A 15,456-nucleotide genomic window follows, 5' to 3' on the forward strand; every position below is an offset into this window, starting at 1 on the left:
TTGTAAGTTATAGTCAGAAAGCAGGATAAACCGGGGAGCACTCATTGGCTAATGAAATGCGAGGGTTGCATCAGCCTTCAAGGCACCAAGAGCAGTGGTGAAAACCGTCAGCCTGAGGTTTTGAGGCTTCACTAACCAACAGCTGTTTTTCATATGAATGCTATCTGTGTTTGTAATGAACTGGACACAGGTGTTTGGTTCCTTTTAAAGTGTGGCTCTACATACATAAATACATGAGGATATTGTAAGTATGTAAGGCATGTTTGCTGATAGTTAATAATAATGTTTTGAATTCCAATCATTTGAAGGAGGAAAGTGTTTAACTGCTTTGTTCTTTCATTTTCGATACATTACATCAGACCCCACTGTGGTGCTCTGAAAGAGGAAACACGTGTGCTTTCTGTAGCCTGAGTGGGTCAAGTCCAACACGGTCCACTACATGTACATGTGACGAGACTACTGCACACCAGCAGGTGTCGCCAGACGCAGCAAAATGGACTTCATGAGCTCTACGAGGTTTACTTTATTAATGCCAGGGACAAGGTGCACGGGTAAATGTTCCAGTGTTAACAAAGCTTTGTACCACACGACCAAGTGAAAATAGCCGTAGGTGTAAAGTTTGATGAGGTGCATCGTGGCGGAATGACTCGGGCGGCATCGCTCTTCTCACACTGTCTCACTGACTCCTCCCATCTTGTTTTCTCTCCTGCAGCTGTATCGACGAGTGGTTTGAGGTGAACAGGTCCTGTCCTGAGCATCCATCGGATTAAAGCTTTCGTTGCACAGGTAAAATCCACATCCACAGACGTAAAGATGGTATTTTTTTTAAATGTCAGCATCTGGTTCTTTTCTGTGTGATTTCAGGAACATGAGACGTCCCCAGAGGGATCTGCAAAAATGAAATCCCTGGATTCAGGGACTCTGCTGGACTCTATGACCACTGTGATCAGTTAGCACCCTTCCTCCCACAACCCACCCACCCAATAATGTAGTACCACAGTGTGCCAAATCTCATTTAAGCAATCTTCAGGGATACAAACTTGTGTGTTTTATGTTTAAGTTGCACATCTACACTCAGCATCAGAGTTGACAGACTCCTCCAGCCTGATGCTCGGGGCATCACCAGTATACACCAGTATGGAGGAGGGAGACTGTTGGCTGACGCGCTCCGACTCGCCCCCTCCCCTCCTCCGTCAGCATCAGTGTCTCCCAGTGCCTTGTTGTAGCGACGCTCGGCACGCAGCAGCCAGGACAGAGGGGAGTCCAGACTACGGCCGAGCCGGCTGTCCTCCACCCAACGCCCTACAACCCCCACCACCACCAGGACCATCTTACCACAACTGCCATTCTACCCAAGCAGGAGAAACAAGCCAGAGACGGCGTGTCTGCGTCTGCAGCTTCTCGCAGCTGACAGTGCTGCTGCAAAAACGGTGCCAGTCAACTGTGAATACTGTCAAACACTCAGTCATCAGTGCTTTTTAGACCCCGCCCACACAGGTACAGGAGCCCAGTCCATCACTCACCAGCCTAAACCCACTGCAGCACATTGCTGCTACTTCTGTGACACGATAAGTGTTGTGCATGCCAGAACAATGGGACACGACAGCATGTGGCAAAATGAGACTAAATTAAAAATCCACCCATCCTGTTTTTTAACTGCTTATCCGACTTCAGCCGCGTCCACACGGGGAGCAGTTCTTCCCCGTCCGAGTCTCTTCTTTCCCTCAAGTTAGCCCACATTCCTGGCTGGAAAAGGCTACAGCCCGACTTTTGGATACGTGGTTAAGAAAATGGATGGATGGAGATTTTAACCCTCTGCTAGTAAAGCTGGAGCTTCACTTTCAGACATCACGTTCACCTCCACAGACCAGACTCAACTTCATCAGGACCTGAAATACTTTGTCCCCACCAGCAGATGTCAGTCTGTAGTTTTCCAGCAAAGCACCAGGATCTTGAGGTATAACATCCAGGCTGCAAACGGCTCCAGTGCATGCTGCAGAACCTGCATGAACCTGCTTATTCAACACCAGGGTAAAGAGCGCGTGAACAGAATATGTCTCGACATAAATAATGTCTCGTTCCATCATGGACGGATCTGGTAACGAGACAATGTGGGAAAACCTTTCAAGACCTTCAGTTTTTAGCTTTGTGTTCCTTCCTGTAAAAATGAGCTTCAGTTTTTTTTATCACATCTGTCAGCTCGTGTTCATTTCTGCATCATAACCGTAGCAGCTGCAGGTAAACCGAGCCCTCACAGTACAGTGTTGCACCAGACTGAGACAGTTTACTTGTGAGGAGCTGCAGGACTATAAAGGTCCCAGGAAAGCAGTGAGCTCTGTGAAGCTTTTTCAGGCACTGACCGTCACACTGGGAGTCAGCAACTTGATCTCGATCCTGGCTAATGCAGCAGTCCAGGTGCTGAGGCTGAGGGAACGTAAGCTAAACAGAACTGGAGGGACTAACTGGACCTGTCTGTTTGGGGTTAGGTGTGCCTGAAGACCTCGCTGAGGAACCAGTCAAGTCCTTGATACTGATTTCACCAACAAGCTCACGCTCAGCCTTGGAGGACGAGCTAAGTTCAAACCCATCTACTGATCCAGGGCTTGTGTGGATCCCAAAGCTCCAAAACACCTGAAACTTGTCATCCTTTTCCCTCAGTCTCTTTTGCCTGTGAAGACTAAATGCACCCTTCCTGATTGCGCAGTCAGTCTGTGAGCGTTTGCTGGGGGTTGCAAAGAGGATGCTACACCAAAAACCTCCTTCCAGTTGCTCTGGTTGCGAGCAGATTGCCGTGGCCACCTTTAGATGATCGGTAAGTCGTTAGTGAATGAAGACAAGTCAGCGACCTCCATACAAACTGCGAGTGACCACAGCAGCAGCCTGTACCTCTCTGTGACCACTGACTACCACTCACCCACCAATCAGAGAACACACGTTTTTCTCTCGCAACACCAGGCAGCCACTCAGTGACCTCCAGGCTTCTGTGACTAGTTTCTCATCTTGTAATTATCATCATTAAATGAACAATATGCAGTTATAAGTGATATTTGGGATTTTCTTTTTATGCTTGAAATCATGCAGAAGCTGCATCGTGTTATGGAGGTGGAGACTGGCTACAAACCCGAGGTTTTTTTAAGATTTGTCATTTTGGTAATTGAACTTATTTACATAGTAAAGTGTTTGAAATCAAACATTAATATATTGTTTTAAATATGAGAATAATGGGAGACAGAAACATGTCTGTTTAGATGTGTGCCTTCTAGTCTGTAGAGACAGGATCCTTTTTGTTTTGCAGTTTCTGTAGTTGCTGCTCTCCACCACTGGGAGGCAGTGCGCTCTCACTTGTGATCTTGATGTGCTTGACGTTATTTTTGAGATTTTTATCATGAAAGCAGGACATGAAAGGTTCCTGCGTCGTCTGTGATCTTAGAGACCGTGAGAAAATGATGGCGGTGCGGAGGGAGGGAAAATGGTTTTAATAGAATAACCATGGTTTACGTTTTATTATTGCTTTCCTACACATTCCTCAAACGCTCACTGATTTGTGCTAAGTCAACATTCATTTTGTGCTTATATAAATCTGTAAAAAGAATCACAGGCAGCAGTTTGTTTGGTTTTTGTATCTCCCAAAAATGATTCAATGGCTGAAAAGATTTTATAATCATGTTTTTTATGATCGTGCTAACTTTGCTTTGTATTGTGACTCTTGCTGCGTTCACCGTGTCTTCCATGACATGTAATGTGTGTGTCGGGGGTGTATTCTGTGAAAGTATGACGTTTTTTAAGATGACACTGGACTCTGTGAAATGTAAACTTTTTACATCATTAAAAGTTTTCATGAGCAAATGACAGAAGTGCAGAACACGCGACCCCTGTAGCCCCTCCTCTCACTGACCATTTTCACACGGTCCCTCACTGAACACACACACGTCTCGTGAGTCAGCTGGGAGTCCTGCTGAGCTGCTTTACTGTCGTTGTTGAATGTATTGAAGCTAGTGTGGTTCTCTGGTGGGCGTTTGGAGTTTTGGGATCCACCCCGGCGCACTCATGACTGCTGAATCGTCACACTGTATTCTGGAAATCGGACGGCCACACGGAGATTAACCGAGCCCGGTGACACGCTCCCTTCGCACAGTGCGTGGAGGCAGGATCGGTGCGTTTGTAGCGACAGAGCGACCACGTGGCTGCTTGATGGACATCTCACGGGGCTTTGACTGTACCGTCATCTCTCTCTCTGATCTGAATTCTGCAAGAGATTACAACCACTTTCCCCTGACTGATCATGCAGCTGATTCCTGTGAGCAGGTCCGCCTGTCTTTTCATTTCTGTCTGTGAATTTATGAGGAAATGTGCAACAAATCTGGCCTTAAAAGATGACTTTGACGTTTCACTCTCCTGTCCGTGTGGGTTTTTGTATTTCCATCATTTAACACAGACACCTCTAATACCACAGTGGCTCTGACACCACGCTGAATCCTTGAACTTTTACGGGAAAGGCTGGCGTTAAATGAGAGCAAGTTACGAGTGCAGTTAAATTATAGTTGCAACTCTGTAGCAAAGCATTTCCAGAGCTTTCTGCCACGTGGCGCCATGACGTTATATCTGAGCTCAGTACGGGACTTTGGTTACATCAGCACACATCCAAAAACTACAGCTCCTGTAAATGTCACGTGAGGCTCGTTCCTGATCAGAGCCCACAGACCCACGCGTAAACACGCCTGGCGTTGCTTTACAGCTGGTACAAAAGCAAGCTGAGGAGCCAAAGTCACCAGCTGTCATTTCACCCATCGTCACTCGAAGTCACCCAGTGTCAGTGACCTTTCATACTCTGATGACACTTTAATCTCGATTCAGACTCTGTGGCTGTTTTCTGACGTTTCACAGCTTTCCTAGTGAGAAAGACCTCCACAGATAAATAAGAGAAAAGTTCCAAAATTTTTAAGAGGCCACAATAAAGATCGTATAGATGAACTGAGACATAATGTTGACGTACGTCTTCTTCTTTCATATATGAACATATGTGAGGGATTCATTGCATGGTTGGATACATTTACACTGACGGAGGTGTGTCACAGCCCAGGCTGTAGCCAGGATCTACCCTAACATCAGCCGAACGCCATCCAATCAGAGCCCTGTAAATCTGTCTTACAGAGTGATTAATAAAGTTAAACTAATGACAGGTGTTATTAGTTGCAGTGACGCCCCATTAGATGCTAAATGACAGTCCACACCATGATGGGAGCTGGGTGAACTCTTTCAGTGACCAGCCTCAGATTCTCAGTTCTCCAATGGTTTTTTGCATTATTGTGTAACTTGGGTCACCACGATGGGGCTTCCCCTGTTTGCACTGGCAGGCAGAAATCCCCTGCACAGCCTGCAACTCGCTGGAAAGAAAGAAAAGAAAATCTGGCACTTATTACTGTAGGCACATGGAGGCTGATCAATACTGGACCTTTGCTTATTCCAAAGAATAAAACAGTTCTAATGTGAATATATGAGACGGTCCTGTCTCAGACTTTATCCAGTTATTTGGTCTCTACTGTCTGAAGAAGCACAAGGTAAATGTGCTGGGTTCAAGACGCTCCCAGCATTTTGGCCATCATCATCTTCTCATTTTGAAACCACACATGGTGAGCGAGGGAGGAGAACGAACCTGAAGCTAAGTAAAAGTAAGTGGTGGTGCAGACTACAGCCTGCTGAGGGAAGGTGTGGTGTGTTTATACCTGAACTCAGGTAAGTGGCAGAAAGCTGAGACAAATAAACCAACTAAGAAAAAGAAGAAATCACTCAAAGATCAAACGAGAGGCTCCGAGCTGCTGGGTGCTGCTGTGTTTGATAGTGTGCACCGAGAGAAACAGTCCCAGCATGCTTTTTATCTGCAAACTGTCGGGTCTGAGCCCCGACAAACAATCTGTACAACAAAAGAATCATAGCAAGCTTGAATGTTTCTGTATGTGCATCCATAGAAACAGGATTTCACAGCATGCAGGTCTGTTAGCCTGTGGGGTCCAAGCAGCTAGCAGCCTGGGTTAATGTTCATACTGAACAGCACTGGTATGCACATCAAGACACCTGTGTGTAAGGAGCTCCGGCTCTCTGAAACGACCACGCTGCCTGTTTGTTTATTAAAGATTACCTGGACCAATCAGACGGCTGCTTGGACAATGTTTTTTAACTGAATCGACCACAATGAAGCATTTTGCTTTGTTTTCTTCCTAAACAAACACGCACAAACATTCCAACACAAAAACACGTTGGTAGTGATATACTGACGTGTTGGCCACATCTGAAACAGTCGAATCAAAGTCGTTGCCCGTGTTCGACACAGGAACCGCATTCACACATTTGCCACTCAGGAGTGTTTGGGCTCCACTTATTTATTCTTGTAACACTTTTAACACTTTAGGTCACCTCTACGCAGGAACACAGGAAAGAGTTCGAGACCTTTGAAACACCATCAAGTGAAAAACAGCATTTGTGTAACAGTAAGATGAATATAAAAGAGCATTTACAGTACACACAAAACAAGGTGTGCATGTGAGGAAGTCAGCATGCTGTATACTTCTTGTTTAAGCTCCCACTTCCTAACTTTTGTGCAAAACTGTGAAACACTTGTTGAAATTTTAGGGGAAAGTCCCCAAAATGAAACACGGTGATGTCGTTCAGAGATTTCAAAAATAAACATTCTGGGTTTTTCGCTTAAGAATAATAAATAAATAAAAACACAGACAATGGAGGTGGTGCGACTTTATCCCCGCAGCATCGGGTGAAACTGCACCAAATCCGTTTGCTGACACCAGCACACGGACCGAGCGCACTTCCTCCTTCACTCAGCTCCATGCATGCGTCATGTGAGATGCCCAGTCAGTGGAACCGCAGCCGCTTCTCCGACACAAACTGCTGCTCTTCCTCTTCAGAGAGCCGGTTTCCTTTCACGCTGTAGAAATACAATCAGACTCCAGTCATGCATTCACAGGGACAACGTTAACGACGGCCCCACGTAACCTGCAATTCACTCTGTGGATGCTGTCAAAGACGGGTGACGGGGAGAAGCTGGACCTAGTGTTGTAGAGGGCATCTCCCTGCTAGTCTGGGTCCAATGTGGATCCAGCTCAGCTCCAGATCGAGGAGATCAACACGTCCCCACCACCAGTTACTTCTGGTGGCGTGTACTGGCCCGACACTTTAGATTATGCTGTGTTTTTCTTCCATTCATCATCTGTAATATCTCAATAGACCTTTTACTGATGAATCAATACATTCTGTCTCCGCTGAACATCTGAATGATGTTTTTCCTTCCTCCTCAGTAATAAAGAAAGCAGAAATTTCCTGTTTTTTTACTGGACCTGAAATGACTTGGGACAGCTTCATTCCTCTATTTTATGTCCGTTTCAACAGAGAAATGAGGGCCATCAGCAGAGCTACACCCTTTGAGCCTATTTACGCACTAGTCCGTTATTGTAGGGTCTACCTTACAGTAGAGGCGCCTGATGATCAGATCAGTGGTTCTCAAACTTTTCACAATGAGTACCACCTCATAAATTCTAACGTACCACCCTTATGATCCGCATTAAAGTACAGTAGTGTGCACATGAGACAATTTTATTTCTTATAAGAATATTATTTATCTTAACTGTCATAAACAGGATGTGACGTAATGATAATAAAAACATCTGTACCGCATTAAACCATCACAGCAGGTGGGATATCCAATCTTTAAGTCAGTGGTTCCCAAACTTTTTTTGCTGGGCCCCCCTTTGTTTTACATGAAAAATGTTTTGCTCCACTGCGGTTTATTTCACACCTCAAACATTTAGTAAACAATTAAGCAAATACAAGTAATCTGCAATAAATCACAGGTAGTAATAAAATAAACTACTAACTCTGTCACGCTGCGTCCGCACCTGCACGGGTATTTTTGAACACGCAGCTGTTTCGTCCACGTAATCACGCCGAAAACTGAGATTTATTTTTTAAAACTCCTTTTTTGCGTTTACGTGTGGACGAGGAATACAGAGTTCGTCACGCAACGTCAGAGGTATGCGCCTTTTTCCACGTCACGCTGTGGCCACGTTATTGTTTACATGGGATGAGTTGCAGAATAGCAGATAGAGACAAAATACTGTTAATCTGACTGTCTGCAGGTTTACACGCAGTTACTGTCCCTCCATTTACAAAGGCAGAGGCGTCACGGTGGGATTATTTTACGTGTAGTTGTTTTTTCCTGTGTAATAATATTCAACATTGCTATCAAATCAAAAAATGCCTCTCTGTGCAAAATGGGTTTAAACACAAAATCGTGGCAGGATCAGCCTGATGTTATTTGTATCCAGCTGTAACTTTACTGTATAAAGAGCAAACATCTCCAACATGTCAGGAGCAGTTAGTCATTACAACAAGTGTTTGTGAACTAAAAATCAAGAATGTGGGATCCTGTTTGTCCGTGATTTGAAGAGCCCAGCGCTGCTCCTGACGCAGGGGAAACCAGTCCTGCAGGGAGACCTACCTCAGCACCTGTGCAGGTGAAGCCAAAGGGAAGATTTGCTTCACCATATTTTCTAGTCTTTGGCTAGAATGAAGTTGGTTTGGAAACATATTCAGCGATGCTTCATCTCCTGCTTTGCGTTTGTGTGGGCGCCCGTGCTAGCAGTGTCCAAGCTTTGTTTTTTTTTTTCCCCCCTTTTCACACCGCGCCCCCCCTGCAATGGCCCCACACTTTGGGAAGGTCTGAGCTAGCCCAACTTCAGTAACCCTGCAAACATCACTGCTGTTTAGTTTCCCGTCTTCGTTCATGTTGGAAGTGATAGCAGAGCATTTAACAGCCTCACGGTTACCGATCCGTCCCTCACTAGCTTAAGTTTGTGTCCAGAATAAGTTGGACTTCAAATAATCACCCACCCTCTGCTTGGTCTGACATAACCTTGAGGGGAGAACAAAAGAAACATGATGTCAATTTGAACTGATGCTCACCATATTTCTTTGAGTGCTTTGTTGTGAGCGAGGGCCTCAGCGAGCTGCCTGATCCCTTCCACAGTGAACTGGTTGCTGATTAACCTGCAGACAAACAAGCAGTGACTTACAAAGGACACTGAGCTGTGTGAGAGCTCCGATCCATGCTGTGTAAACAGGGTGCAGACTGATGCTGTGTTGTCCTCACCACAGGTGGGTCAGACCAGTGTTTGCCTGAATCATGTCAGCCAGGTGTGGAGCTGCATCATCGGTCATTTCATTCTCCACCAACCTGAAAAGCACAAACAGTAACGGCACACAGCCCTGAGACTGTAGTCACTCTGGAGAGGCAGCATTGACTGTGACGTAGCTCCACATCCATAAGGTCAACCATGCATTTAAGCGCTGCGCTGCGAGTTCAGGTGGCGCATCCCAGCTCTCGTACATTACTGATGTCGACTGGGATAATACAGACTGCACGTACCAGAATATCCTGAGTGTCGTGTTCTCTTTCAGTGCTTCAGCCAGGCCCCGCCCACCTCTGGTTGTAATGCAATTGGCCGACAGACTAGAAGACAAAAAAAGAGTAAAGATTTTAATCAGTAAGTCTGAATGGGCGTTTTTATTTTTGTGCCATTTTTATAACTTCCTACCTGAGGTTGGTGAGGCTCGGGTGGTTCCTCAAAGCTTCTCCAAATGCTTCTGCTCCCTCATCGCCGATACTGTTGCCCCACATCCTGCAAAAATGCACAGAAAGCCTGATCAGGCCCCTCGTTACCAAGTCCTTCCTCAAATGTTTGCAGCTGGGCTAAACAACACAGCTAAAAATGCCTCTCGGTGGGATTTCTCTCTTTGTCACATCTGGTTTCAGTCACCAGGGTTATTTCTGTTGTGCCCAAACGCTCAGAATAAATGCTAGAAACTTCCTCTGTCACCATTAAAGCTGCATTTTTACTTTGTTTCTTACGCCTCAGCACTTTGCTGAATTTCCTGGATGAACACTGAATTCTTACCCAACGTCGAATATTGACGAGCTCTTCTTTATGGCGTTGGCCAGATGCCTCCCACCAACACTGGTGATCTTGTTTTTACCAATCCTACAAAGTAATGTCCAAGTAGTCAAGGTTAGTAATGTTAGTAAGGGATGTTGGTTTTTTCCCCAAATGGAGATATGTTTAACTTACTTGAGAACTCGCAGTTTGGGGCATTCTTCGATGATCTGAGCAACAAGCCTGGCTCCAACATCTGTGATGTTATTGTTGTAAAGCCTGAGGACACAAATGTAAAAATATAAATCACTGTGTTTTTGGTTTTTTAAAAAGTGATTCAGACAGGTTTTGGAGAAAGTGGAATAACATAGCGAGCTGCTTCATGCAGGCAACTGAAGCTGCGTTGCATTATAGCACATTTAAAGGACATCAAGTGTCGGCGGAGTGCTGAACAGACGGATAGTATCCTCAAATAAAAAGAATTACAGAAGATAAGATGAAAACATTATTCCAAACACTGTAAGACATCCATAGTTGTTTGTAAAAGTATATGTGTCTATATAAACACCAACGTCCTCGCTGACACCAAACACTCTGCCTCAGAAACATCAGCAGTGCTGCTGCTGCCTGCATCAGCGTCAACCCCTCCACCATCCCAGCATCCGCCTGGATCTACTGTTAGCAATTTGAGCGAGTTGCTGCACAGCTCTTTTAAATTTGATAAACAAGTGTCTGCTGTAGATCTAGTTTCTACCAACTGCGTCTCATCTCCAAGACCAGGCATTACGTTCCACATAAGGACCTGGAAAAGCTTATTCAGGCCTTTGTGACCTCTGGGCTGGATTACTGCAATTCCCTTTATTTCGGTCTTCAGTCTGCTCTTCTTCACAGACTGCAAACTGTTCAAAAATGCGGCGGCACGCCTTCAGACTGGAGCTGGGAGGTTTGCCTCTGTTACGCCTGTTCTAGCTAACCTGCGCTGGCTACCCATTAAATCTAAATTAAAATACTGCTGCTTACTTTAAAATGATCAACAACACAGTGCTGAGCTACCTTACTGAACTCCTTCGATCGTATATTCCTGTTAGAGCACTAAGATGATCTACTCAGTTACTCTTGGTGCAGCCAAGATCTCGGCTGAAGTCTAGAGCTGACCGTGCGTTTGTCTTGGCTGCACCCGATTTGTGGAGTAACCTACTGCTATCCAATCATTTAAATCACGGTTAGAAACCTATTTATTTAACCTTACCTATCTGATTTCTTGACTTACTCTATTTCTCTTTTATACATATCTTTTTTTGTGCTTTTGCTATGTTTTTATTTGATTTGCATTTCATGCTATTCCTGTATCAGTGACACTGACCTGTTAGCATATTTGGTACTTTGTTGGTCTTATAATATTTATGTTCTATTTTCTGTCTTTTTTGTTAAGCACTTTGGTATAGCGTTGGTTTTTAAATGTGCTCTATAAATAAAGTTGTTGTTGTTGTTGTTGTTGTTGTTGTTGTTGTTGTTGTTGTTGTTGTTGTTGTTGTTGTTGTTGTTGTTGTTGTTGTATGTGCCACACGTGGCTGGAGTGATGAGCTCAGAGCCTACAAACCAAACCAAGGATATTTATTCACTGTGGCCTGCTCAACGCAGAACATGGAAGTGGACCCTAAAAGGAAAAAATGTATCACTGAACAAATCCTGTCACAACAGCAAAACCTACAGACCGTTGCAGGCACAGTGAGCCAACCCGTTGTTTAGTAACATTTCTGAACCTTGGCAATGTGAAACAAGACGTGTCGAGCACAGAGCGTTTCTATTCAATTCAATTCAGTTTTATTTATATAGCGCCAAATCACAACAAAAGTCGCCTCAAGGCGCTTCATAGATACAAAGAAAAACCCCACAATCATATGACCCCCTATGAGCAAGAACTTTGGCGACAGTGGGAAGGAAAAACTCCCTTTTAACAGGAAGAAACCTCCGGCAGAACCAGGCTCAGGGAGGGGCGGGGCCATCTGCTGTGATTGGTTGGGGTGAGAGAAGGAAGACAGGATAAAGACATGCTGTGGAAGAGAGACAGAGGTTAATAACAGATATGATTCAATGCAGAGAGGTCTGTTAACACATAGTGAGTGAGAAAGGTGACTGGAAAGGAAAAACTCAATGCATCATGGGAATCCCCGGCAGCCTACGTCTATTGCAGCATAACTAAGGGAGGATTCAGGGTCACCTGTCAGCTCTACTTATATTTCGCTCAATGACACAAATCAGTTTATAACTTTATACAGTGGGACAAAAAAGTATTTAGTCAGCCACCGATTGTGCAAGTTCCCCCACTTAAAATGATGACAGAGGTCAGTAATTTGCACCAGAGGTACACTTCAACTGTGAGAGACAGAATGTGAAAAAAAATCCATGAATCCACATGGTAGGATTTGTAAAGAATTTATTGTAAATCAGGGTGGAAAATAAGTATTTGGTCAATAACAAAAATACAACTCAATACTTTGACACGACGAGTTGAGTTTATACCAAAAAGTTCTACTTTGGTTTCATCTGACCACATGACATTCTCCCAATCCTCTGCTGTATCATCCATGTGCTCTCTGGCAAACTTCAGACGGGCCTGGACATGCACTGGCTTCAGCAGCGGAACACGTCTGGCACTGCGGGATTTGATTCCCTGCCGTTGTAGTGTGTTACTGATGGTGACCTTTGTTAATAATAATAAATAAATAATAAACTCAACTCGTGGTGTTTGGAGGAAGAAGAATACTGAGTTGCATCCCAAGAACACCATACCTACTGTGAAGCATGGGGGTGGAAACATCATGCTATGGGGCTGTTTTTCTGCCAAGGGGACAGGACGACTGATCCGTGTTAAGGACAGAATGAATGGGGCCATGTATCGTGAGATTTTGAGCCAAAACCTCCTTCCATCAGTGAGAACTTTGAAGATGAAACGAGGCTGGGTCTTCCAACATGACAATGATCCAAAACACACCGCCCGGGCAACAAAGGAGTGGCTCCGTAAGAAGCATTTGAAAGTCCTGGAGTGGCCTAGCCAGTCTCCAGACCTCAACCCCATAGAAAATCTGTGGCGGGAGTTGAAAGTCCGTGTTGCTCGGCGACAGCCCCAAAACATCACTGCTCTCGAGAAGATCTGCATGGAGGAATGGGCCAAAATACCAGCTACTGTGTGCAAACCTGGTAAAGACCTATAGTAAACGTTTGACCTCTGTTATTGCCAACAAAGGTTATGTTACAAAGTATTGAGTTGTATTTTTGTTATTGACCAAATACTTATTTTCCACCCTGATTTACAGAATAAATTCTTTACAAATCCTACCATGTGGATTCATGGATTTTTTTTTCACATTCTGTCTCTCACAGTTGAAGTGTACCTCTGGTGCAAATTACTGACCTCTGTCATCATTTTAGGTGGGGGAACTTGCACAATCGGTGGCTGACTAAATACTTTTTTGCCCCACTGTACAACTACCACCCAGATAACTGGATCAGAGAGAGTTTGAATGCTGAGTGAGAGCAGACAGTGCTGAGCCTTTACTTTCAGATTCCTCCATGCTGTGTTAGCACTTCCACATCATTAGCAAACAGTGCACTGCTGCTGAAGTGTGAAGAAGTGAACATACACAATGTAAAACTGAACTGAACAGACTGGGCCCCTGGGTGCTACTGAGGTGTCACCGATCCCAATCTGATCCAAAAATCAGATCAGTCGCTCCCAAATGTTGATGTATCACATCCAGCACCCTGATATAGTCTGTTGTTACGACAATGACTGGCTTTACAACGTTTACTCACCCCAAAACCTCCACAACTTTGTGTTTGCACAGCTCCTCTGCAAGAATCTCAATGCTGCTGTCGGACAGGTGATTCACACACAGTCTGCAGGGGAACAGTTGTATTAGAGCTCAGAGTTCAACGAAGCACGTGTTTGAAAGCACGGCCATACTCACCTCACTACGGTCATCTTGCAAAAGGAAGGCTTGAGCTGCTTCACCCCATAGTCGCTGATGTTGTTGTTATCCATGTCGAGCCCCAGGACTTTCTGACGGTGCTGCAGCACAAAGTTCAGGGCGGTGCAGTCACCCGAGTACACGTTACAGTAACCCAGCTTGATGAAGCCGGCCGTGATGCCTTTCGCCGTCATCTGAGCAATGTCTTTGCTTCCCGTCTCGAATATGCACCTCAGCATCCACAGGAAGTTGGGCAAGACGTGAACTTTCTTGCCTTCCTGGCCGTCGTAGTGGGGTAAGCCGCGCAGGTGCAACTTGACACTAGTGGAAAGGTACGACTTCAGCAGGGCCCGTTTCTTCTTCAGTAAGACGGGAGACACCAGATGTCCCATCAAGCCTCTTTGACTCTTGGACAGCAGGCCGCACAGGAACAGATTAGTGAACTGCAGGTGTTCGTTGGTTGCAAACGGCTTCTTTTCGCTGGGCTTTGAAGAGCTACTTATGCAGGAATCAAGAGGCAGACAAGACACCTTCCTTCTCCTGCTGCACTCTGTGAAGAACTTGAGGATGGAGCTGGCAGCAGCCTGCTCGTCCAACACCAGAGCAAAAGCCGCCAGGAAAGACTGAAGGGTGATGTGGAGGAACTCAAAGGTAGCGGAGCTCCCGCTGGCACCCTCCTCACTAACAGGTCTGAGAAAGCCGAGAGTCAGATCTTGCTCCATCACACCACACTCACTGATCTCCTCTTGGCTGGAAATGAAGCTGCCTCTCTCCATTCCCTGCAGCGCCAGCTTGGCAAACACAGCAAGAGGCCTGAGCCCTGCTTTGAACGTCTCCGAGGTGCAGCGGGTGCTTTTCTTCAGCAAAGACGGAGCAGGTGTAGCAGAGCGACTGAGGAACACTTCGGACAGCAGGAGGAAGATGTCGGTGAGCGTGATGCAGGTTTCGGGCAGATGAAAGCTGTCGTGCATTGTGTGCAGGTGTCCAAAGCTCTTAAATACAATCCAGCAGAACAGCGGGGTGGAGCACAGCCCACAGAGGTGGGGGCTGGCATCCAGCTGAATGGACACCAGCTCTCTGTGCTCCTGCTCCTTAAAGTGCAAATCAGTGTAAGTCTTCAGGTGATCTGGGGAGAACCCACGCAGAGCCACCTTCTTTCTGATCACCCTGCTTTGGATCTCAATCCCTGTCCGGGCCGTCAGCACTTTTTGAGAGCCCTTGAGTAATTTCCCACAGAGCAAGCTGATAAGCAGCTGGAGCGGGTTGGCCTTATCCTCCGGTGAAGCCACCTCAGGCAGGTTCATCAGGTCGACGTCCTCCTGAATCTCATCGTAGCCGTCAAAGGTAAAAACCACTTTCTCTGGGAAGCGCAGGATGTAATCAAACACTTCATTGTCTGGATCGTGATCTGGGTAGCAGTTGTGTTTGAACAAAAGGTCTCTGAGAGAGATTTGTTCTGCGTCCTTGAAGGTGCTGAACATCCTACAGCGAAACTTAAAGAAGAAGACTGCATCCGTCTGCAACTCTTTTATGGACCAGAGGTTCTG

At 45.6% G+C, this 15,456-nt stretch overlaps 2 protein-coding genes across 4 annotated transcripts in view; one reads left to right on the plus strand and one right to left on the minus strand.

Annotated features, from left to right (window-relative positions):
- Positions 1-4,390, plus strand: part of znrf2b (zinc and ring finger 2b) — a 50,364-nt gene extending 45,974 nt beyond the window's left edge. Inside the window, exons 4-6 of one of the 2 annotated variants that reach the window (XR_317416.3) lie at positions 713-786; positions 865-949; positions 1,061-4,390. Coding sequence is in view for 1 of the 2 variants with exons in the window: in XM_005948134.3 (XP_005948196.1) it covers positions 713-770 (58 nt within the window). In the remaining variant the exon portion in view is untranslated. Of the gene's footprint in view, positions 1-712; positions 787-864 lie in introns of both variants that reach the window. The other variant, XM_005948134.3, reaches the window with a different exon arrangement.
- A 1,954-nt stretch (positions 4,391-6,344) lies between these two features.
- The window catches only part of nod1 (nucleotide-binding oligomerization domain containing 1), a 16,068-nt gene continuing 6,956 nt past the window's right edge, over positions 6,345-15,456 (minus strand). For both annotated transcript variants that reach the window (XM_005948137.2, XM_005948135.2), the window contains 9 exons: positions 13,910-15,456; positions 13,755-13,838; positions 10,134-10,217; positions 9,963-10,046; positions 9,603-9,686; positions 9,434-9,517; positions 9,158-9,241; positions 8,971-9,054; positions 6,345-6,937 (listed from right to left, as the gene is read on the minus strand). The exon at positions 13,910-15,456 is cut by the window's right edge and continues 266 nt beyond it. In XM_005948137.2, coding sequence (XP_005948199.1) covers positions 6,865-6,937; positions 8,971-9,054; positions 9,158-9,241; positions 9,434-9,517; positions 9,603-9,686; positions 9,963-10,046; positions 10,134-10,217; positions 13,755-13,838; positions 13,910-15,456 — 2,208 coding nt within the window. In that variant the 3' untranslated portion in view covers positions 6,345-6,864. The remainder of the gene's footprint in view (positions 6,938-8,970; positions 9,055-9,157; positions 9,242-9,433; positions 9,518-9,602; positions 9,687-9,962; positions 10,047-10,133; positions 10,218-13,754; positions 13,839-13,909) is intronic.

The sequence above is a fragment of the Haplochromis burtoni genome, unplaced genomic scaffold (genome assembly GCF_018398535.1).
Source record: "Haplochromis burtoni strain Fernald_Lab_line unplaced genomic scaffold, NCSU_Asbu1 Contig_558, whole genome shotgun sequence".
Taxonomy (NCBI): Eukaryota; Metazoa; Chordata; class Actinopteri; order Cichliformes; family Cichlidae; genus Haplochromis; species Haplochromis burtoni.